The sequence below is a fragment of the Pistacia vera genome, unplaced genomic scaffold, assembly GCF_008641045.1.
Source record: "Pistacia vera cultivar Batoury unplaced genomic scaffold, PisVer_v2 Contig260, whole genome shotgun sequence".
NCBI classification, from domain to species: Eukaryota; Viridiplantae; Streptophyta; class Magnoliopsida; order Sapindales; family Anacardiaceae; genus Pistacia; species Pistacia vera.
In genome coordinates, this window is record NW_022196069.1 from 345,903 (window position 1) to 354,266 (window position 8,364).

General features: G+C 34.0%; 1 protein-coding gene across 1 annotated transcript; it reads right to left on the minus strand.

The window, feature by feature from the left end:
• Positions 1-2,219: 2,219 nt before the first annotated feature.
• Positions 2,220-6,199, minus strand: LOC116132854 (26S proteasome non-ATPase regulatory subunit 9). Its single transcript, XM_031418526.1, has 5 exons — positions 5,983-6,199; positions 5,799-5,859; positions 4,376-4,480; positions 3,102-3,465; positions 2,220-2,465 (listed from the first exon to the last, which is right to left on the minus strand). Exons 1-5 carry the CDS (start codon positions 6,121-6,123, stop codon positions 2,444-2,446), a joined length of 693 nt encoding a protein of 230 aa, XP_031274386.1. The 5' UTR covers positions 6,124-6,199; the 3' UTR covers positions 2,220-2,443.
• Positions 6,200-8,364: the final 2,165 nt, after the last annotated feature.

Genomic DNA, 8,364 nt, shown 5'->3' on the forward strand with positions numbered 1-8,364 from the left:
TATAGTATCAACGAGACAATTTGTAATTGATCAGTTGGTAATGGATCTTATCTGGATTCCCACTTGATAAATTACGAAATTACCACATCGAGATTGTAAAAGAAAGTTTATGAAAAGAAGTTAATATATATATATATATTGGTGTCACTAATTTTGTCCTAATCCGACGATTGTCTAAGTAAATATTTAACTCCACTTTCAAAAACATAGATATCAATAGTCAAATTTAGTAAAATACATAAATAAATATTATATGTTTCTCTCAATAAATTAATCGAACGAATGAGTAATGTAATAAGATTGTTAATGAATCAAGTTTTTTTTAAAAATAATTTATCATCAAAAGGTCATTTTTGTCAATTAAAATTAAGAGATAGATGAATACGTATCATTTTCAGGGGTTAATATGTAACTCGAGAAACTGACGCTTGACAACTACAAACTTTGAAAACTATCGAAGACATCCCTTACCTTTAACTTGTGTAAGGTTAAATTAGTCTTTTTACTCATAAAGGTTTTTAAAATAAGATATAAAGAACACATTTATTTTCCTTTCATAGACCAACAAAGTGTGACCTTTAAATCAAAATTTTCTAATTCAAAAATTAGGATAAGCTTTAATAATCCCAAATGGCAAACAAATCAACAAAGACAAATAAGCTTAGAATAAATCTTTACTCCTTTTGTCGTCAATGTCCTGCCTTTCTTTCTTTCTTTCTTCCCATTCCTTGAAGAAAAGCATTTTTAGGTGAAATCTGTTCTTTCTATCTTTGGTGTCAAGTCAAATTCCATGTCCCTTTGTACTTTTATGAGGTAAATTAAGGCTTAGAGTCAAAATTAGTGGGTGAAAATTCTCTCTCACGTTTTGTATTTTGAACATGCCTATCATTTTGAATAATGGCCTCCAATAATATGATTCTCCTACCCAAGCTTCCCAAATGAGAAAAATATAAAACTGAAACCCTCGTTGAACTCTACAATCTTTTTTTCATAATCAAAATTCCCTAACATTCGCTTTGCAAGCTCGAAACTATAGCCCCTTCAGAACCTTACGATTTATGAGAAGCGGGAAACAATGACTTTTGTCCATATACGTGCCTATTAGGAAACTCAAACCCTAGATTTCGTGGTAGGAGACAACAATTCTGAATTTATCGCATATTTTACTATTGATTATGAAAGTGCAACTTTTAAGAATTTAATAATTGGGGGAGAATTCAATTTAATTGTATGGGACATGAAGAAGCCAGATCAATCAAAACCCTAAAAATTTTGGATTTGATTGACTAATCCTAAGTCTAGAATAACAAGAAAGGGAGAAAACAAAGTAAAGTTGTCAAGAGACTAAAAGCAAAAGGAGTGTAAACCTATCAAGCATGGACTGGTCAAGAACAGTAAAAAATAAAAAGTAAAAAGTGAAAGATTTTATTCTTTCAAATGAAAAGGACATTTGATCACTAAGACTGCATCCATTAGGTGGCATCCATCAATTGGTCCAAAGGCTTAAACACGCATTAAAAAATTAAAATAAAATAATAAAACATCCTAACTTTATATTAGTAATAGACAGCATATTTAGTTGCTACTCTGTAGAATGGCATGGCGTCCTTTTAGTAACATACAAAATGTAATCGATTTAATCTCATGGGGTTTCATACAAAGTGTGGAGAAAAGATGATCAATGTCATTAAGAAACAGAAGAGTGTTAGGGAAGATAAAAAGCAAGAACCCCGACCCTAATTAGTTTGTAAATATAAGAGAGAGAGAAAAAAAAAAAAAAAAAAAGCAGAGGAGGGATACATGATCAATGAAAGGCGAGATATATTGGTTACAAGAAATAACTTGACTCCATCATAGAGACCAGCAAGGTACAAGATTGACCTACACCAGTAATAAATTGACTTTCCCGAAAGTAATGATGCAAATGATAATAGGGAAGAAAAGAATGGAGGTCACGGCATCACAATCAAAATGACAACATATATTAAAGGACACATTTAGTGTAACATGGTTCAACAGACATTAACAGCAATCTATTCATTATTGAAATATCAGGTTAGCAGTAATTAATATGTCATTAAATAACACAACAATGGTGATGGCCAATGGCTGATGGCCACATTTTCATCAGTGGTTAAAAATTGGGTTTAGAATTTGTAACTTTTTGTTCAGCGAAACAAGCAGAGGCTAGCATAGACAAGGACAAAGTAGCAAACCAATGGTGTCAAGTGAATCAAGAGGATATTACCATAGCACACATCCGCAAAATTTGTAAAAAGGGTAGACAAAATATTACATTGTTTTATAGATACATGAAAAACATAGAAACAGAGTTTTTCTGCAAATAAGTCCATCAAAGCACCAAATTGCAACTGCCAAAAAACACCTTACCAAGTATGACATCCTCCACACTATGAATTGAAAGTATTGAGTGTATGACCACCTATAAGATCCGAAAATGGCATCTACAAGAAATAAAACATAAGCCACAAATTAGAACTTTTAAGAGCAATTTTATAGCAACATTTCAAGAAAACAGTTTAATTGAGAATATATGACAGCAAAGCTCTAAGTTAGCTACAGCTGCTCTGATTCACACTCAATCTATGACTAGAGGTGGCACAATCTTTTCCTTTATTTGGCCATGAAAAGTTGGGTATGCCAGAAAAGAAATTGATAACCTAATCTATCAGAGGAGGGAAAGTCTGTTGTTGTAAAAGTCTTTTAGGAATCTGAACTCATCTGAAGCTCGGTTATTCAGGTTTTTGCAAATTTTTTGTACACTTACAGACATGATGTTTCATATTTAAAAACCATGATCTTCAGATTCCCTAGTCTACAGAGACTCATTAAAAAGATTTTAAAACACACATATCACAGTAGGAAACCTTGATGACCTATCTGGGTAAACTCAAGAAATTACAGAACAAAATTATGAAGATAGCAGATTAAGAAAAAAAAAAAAAAAACAGTAGTAGCAAAGAACAAGAAACATGATTAACTTCAAAAATCACAGATGATGTAATCAATTAATAGCATTGGTAATTAAGATTTAATAGACACATAAACACGAGGCCAGAAAATTGAAGGACATCACATACCCCAGTAAACCCCTGCCTTGCCATGTTCGGGGTGTCACTGTTAGGTTGATGAGAACACCTTGCCTCATTATTACTACAGGAACTGCTTGACCCTGATTTGACCGTCCTTCAGCAGCAAGCCTTTCTAGCAAATTCTCACCAGCTTCTACTTTCCCAAATTTCACAATCTGATCTCCAAGCTGCAAACCATCCTCTGCCGCAGGAGATGCATCAGTAATTTCATCAATAAGTGCAAAGGGTTTGCTGATAATCACATCCACATCCATTGCAGAAGGAGAATCTCTCTGAATAATATTGGTTGGGGATGCTGAAGCAACAGCATTGACAAGTGATGAGTTTTGATTATTTGACTCTGCATCATTACCTTCAAGACAAGGCAAAAAAAAATGCAATCATTTTCATGTTTATAAGAAAACATAATTAAAAAAAAAAAAAAAAAAGAGGTTATTTCACCAAGAAAAACTATTGCACCATTTAAAAAAAATAAAGAAATCATCAATAAAAAAGGTTAAGGGTGATGTAATAGACATACACACAAGGTGATCAGTCCACATACAGAACACATAATTATCAAACTTTACTACATTTTTAAAGAGAAAATATCTGCGATAAGAAACGTTCTAAAACTTATAATCCAAGCAAAACAGACCTTAGCACCTAAACCTATAAGGCTAAAACTAGTGAAAGATGAGTCTAGTGCTCCTCAAATTTCAAGTAGTGAGCAAACCAGATGAAAATAAGGTTAAACAAACCTAAACAGCCTTCATCAATTCTTATCCTTAAAATTACAAAACATGCATTTTACAGATGAGCCAATAAGAAATCTATCCTATAAAAAATTTGAACACACTTATCGCTACAAAAGGGAACTTTCAAAACACAAGTATTGTGAGAGAGAGAGTGAGGGAAAGAGGGCACTGAAGTATTATGAGGTAAACTTGTTGGAGAAAATTATAAAGATCAATGTTAACAAGCAAACAAACAGTTAGCAATACAGCGGTGATCAACCAGATTTGTTTGTGAAATAAAAACAGTGTTCAACAACCACAACACTGAATCCTAAAAACTTGCAACTACAACCAATGATCTCAGTCATTCAAAATTGATAGTTAAGCTAACAATTACATCTTTAATCAAAGTAAATAGTTCATTAACTCATGCACAAACAGAAGCACCAGTGAGCTACACAATATTTATCCGAAAAAAATATGCAATTGCATCAAAAGAATCCTCTTGTTAAATAAGACCATAAATAACTACTTCCAGCCACAAACCTGAATCTTTGACAGATGTGGATAACGAGGAGAGCCTTGCCGAATGCAGAAGTTGTATATTTTCATTTATTTTATCCGTAATCTCCTTATGATCATTTCGCAACTCTGCACTCAAAATAAGTAAATACTATAAATATAAAAGCAATGCATATAAAACATAAACTACCATTATTTTTTGCATTATTTGGCTGTGGCTAAAGTGCTGTTGCAACAAGTACTTGATTAAAAGAACATCTTAGATAAGAAAGCATTTGAAATGCTTTTTAAAATCACTTCATCTATACATTTCCAAAAAGCATTTGAAATGCTTTTTAAAATCACTTCATCTATACATTTCCAAAAACAAACTTTTTAAGTGTCTTTTTTTTTTTTTTTTTGGCAGTAATGCTTACGCTCAAACGCGCTTCCCAGAAAACTACTTCAAAACACAGTTTTTGTAATCCAAAACTTAATATCATTTACAAACTACTGTATAGAATATTGTNTATATGCCAATCAAATAGGAGAGGTAAAAAATACACTTTTCAAAGTATATTTCCAGTATGAAAACAGGTATGGGAACCCGCAAAGAGGCGAAACATCTAGAGAAGCTGCATCAGAAGAAACAAATGAAGACTTCTACTCTTGGGGTGCACTGAATAGGCCAAAGAGGACCCGAATCCGAATCATAACCTCCTCTTCAGAAGCTCCATAAAAAACAACAACTAATGTACTGTCTTCCATACAGTCGCAAAGTAATGAACTTCAACAATATTTGGCAACCCCTAAAATGTTACCAGTAGATCCACAAACAGAGAGCTAACATTGATCTCTTAGACTATTGGAGAGCCAGAAAATGTATTTTTCCGGTATTATCAAGACTTGCCTTGGATGTTTTCGCTGTTCCTGTCTCAAACGTCTCATCCGATCAAACATTTAGTGCAAGTGGAAGAATTTTAAAAGAAAGGAGGACTAAACTTTCACCACAAATGATTGAAGTCCTCACATGTCTTCGAGATTGGGAACGGTCGCGCCATCAAGATCAATACGAGGTTGTCGACAATACTTTAATAGAATCATTTCAATTTTGTAATATAGATGATACGGATGAGGGAGATCCTAGTGAACCCCAAAATTAGTTGTTTTGTAAATTGTAAATTGTAACTTGTAAATTAATTGTCAATTATTGCACTCTTTTTTCCTTATCAAGTTTTTGTCCTATTAAGTTTTTCTTGGTGAGGTTTTTAACGAGGCAATAATTATTGTAATTTCTTATTTTATTTTTTAATAAATGAATAAATTTAATTATTCTTATATTACAATTTTAATGTATTAAAATTGAATTAATATTTGGAATGTNACAAACTACTGTATAGAATATTGTGGAAACTCAACCAACAAAATAACAAATAAATAAATAAACCAATAACTCAAACAAAATTACCAGCTAGACGACGTCGTTCAGCTCGAACAAGAGGTACATCGATATCAGAACGAGGAAAGCCCTAACAACACAAACAAACAATAATAATAAAAAAAAAATCAACTCAAAAGCACACCGCTAACCTTCAACATTCAAAAATTTAAGAAATTAAAAACAATTTTTAAAGTCAAATTCGATCGAATGCCTCGGCGTCAACTAGGTTGCCGGAGAGACCAGGGCCGTCCGGTTGAGAGAGACGGTGGATGATGGCGTTCATCTCGGTTTCAACAGCCGTTCTCTTTTCCATCAAACTCATCGTCTCCGCCTTCAAATTCGTTCCCACCATTCTTGGCCGAGCTTCGTTCGGTTGATTGTTGGGGTTTTGCAGAGAACAGTGAAACGATTTAAAATTTAAAATTTTAGTGTACTGAACTGCATTAAAATTAGGCACTATCCCTCTAAAAATAAACCCGCACAACCGCACGGGTAAATTACATGTTAATCCATAAAATTTGAGATAACTAACTTAGATTCCCAAAAATGACAGTGTGGTCCGCATAAGATCAAAACATAACACATTTAGATCCTCAAACAATAAAGGCAACAATCAGATGAGTTAAACATGTCATAAACGGATTAACGTGTTGAATAGTGTTGCAACAAAAATATGACAGCTCCATTTGGTTCACAATTTTGTGTTTTTAGGAAAAGTTTTCTGAAAAAAGTTAAAAAAAAGTTGAATTGGACGGGTATTACGATGTAGGATTTATAAATTCTAAAATACCCCTTATGTTTTTTTTTACAAAACAACCCCTATAATAAACATTAAAAGTTAACAAAAACACCCCCAACCCACTCTCAAATACGGACAGCCGGCCACCACCGCCGGAGGGTGGCCGGAGTCGCCATATCGGCACATGACCAGTTGTATCTTGCCGGTCGTGGGCCGATATGGCCTTTTCCGGCCAGATCCACGATGGATCTGGCCGGCAAAGGCCAAATCTACGGCTAGATCTGGCCGTATTTGCTCGTTACCAACTGATTACGGCCAGATCTTTGGCCTTAGATCTGGCTTTTTCCGGCCAGATCCACGGTGGATCTGGACAAAAAAGGCTAGATCGGCGCACTACTGGCCTGATTTAGCCGGTAGTGCGCCATCCTATCAGGTTCTGGCCATTTTTCGGTAGTGGTGGCTGGAATATAGTAAATGTGGATTGTTGGGGTATTTTTGTAATTTTTAAAAAAATATTTGAAGGTATTTAATTAAATTAAAAAATTTAAGGGGTTTAAAAAAAAGTTGAATAAAGTTGAATAACATTGTGAGTTTTTGGGTAGTTTACTGTTTTACTTTTTGTGGAATACTAAAAGTAGTATTCCCAAAAACTAACCAAACGAAGCCGACATGTTTATCAAACAAGTTAGAAGGGTCATCCTTATTAGAACATTTAACAAGAACAGTAATATGTTAGCTCATAATGGGTTTCATCTGTCCAACAATGAATCCCGTCTGACCAAATACGAGCCGACCATTTGCGAGCTACTATGTGACACTAGAGTTGGAAAAGTAACCCGCCTGGCCCGACCCGACCCGGCCTGTGGTGGGTTACTACTTTTGGCGGGTTGGTCCTAACCCACCCACCAACAAAGGTAGACAGGGTTAGGCCCGCCATTTTTGGGGGAATGGCTGGCCCAACCCGGCCCGCCAACCCTAACCCGCCGGGTTAGGCTGTGAATCGGGCCGGGTTAACCCCCTTTTTTGATTTTTGATTATGTTTTATTTACTTAACTTTTCAAATAAATAATTAACGATTTATAAATGAATAAATGTAATTGTTTTTAGTTAATTTTTCAAATATCAATAATTCATTAATTAAATTTTTTTATTAACATTTCAAATATTAATTCAATTTTAATACAATAAAATTGTAATAAAAAAATTAGATTTATTCATTCAATTGATGAAACTTTAGCATAAGAATTAATTATATTTTATACAAGACATGGAAATTTAAGAATAAGACTTCAGTATTTAATTTTTTTATATTTTACGCCAGAAAAAATAATATAACAATGTGTCAATATTACGAAGTTTTATACATTTTAATATTTTGATTTAAAGTATAGTTTAATATTATTGTGTAAAATTATTTGTAAGAGTTCAATCATAATAGTTAAATTAAAAGAATTAAAAAAATGGGGGAAACTTGAAAAAATAATTAATTTTTAAATTTTTTTGGGCCAACCCGTCGGTTGGCTATTGTAACCAAATAGCAACCCGGCCCGCCCAGGGGTTGCATGCAGTTGGTTTCAACCCGACCCGCCTTGCCTACCTATAGACGGTCCGAGTTGAACCCTCTCTAATGCGGGCCGGGTTAGGGTTGACCGCCTAACTCGCTCATTTGTTCCACCTCTATGCGACACATATGAATCAGACATATATCTATATTTGCCGTAATAGGGGACAAAGCATTACTTTTCAATTTAATAGACCTAAATTTACTTAAGTTCAACTTAGGACGTAAATAATTAATCCCTCACGGTTTTTACACCGCACCGCGGGTATTTTTCGTCTCTGTATTCTCGTTCA

What these genes read in the sequence shown, in the direction of transcription:
- LOC116132854 (XM_031418526.1), bottom strand. Translation starts at nt 6,123, where the DNA reads ATGGTGGGAACGAATTTGAAGGCGGAGACGATGAGTTTGATGGAAAAG. An exon ending in GCAACCTAGTTGACGCCGAG is followed by an intron (nt 5,860 to 5,982) that starts GCATTCGATCGA and finishes TTGTGTTGTTAG; the next exon opens with GGCTTTCCTCGTTCTGATAT. An exon ending in CAAGGCAGGGGTTTACTGGG is followed by an intron (nt 2,466 to 3,101) that starts GTATGTGATGTC and finishes TATTTCTTGTAG; the next exon opens with ATGCCATTTTCGGATCTTAT.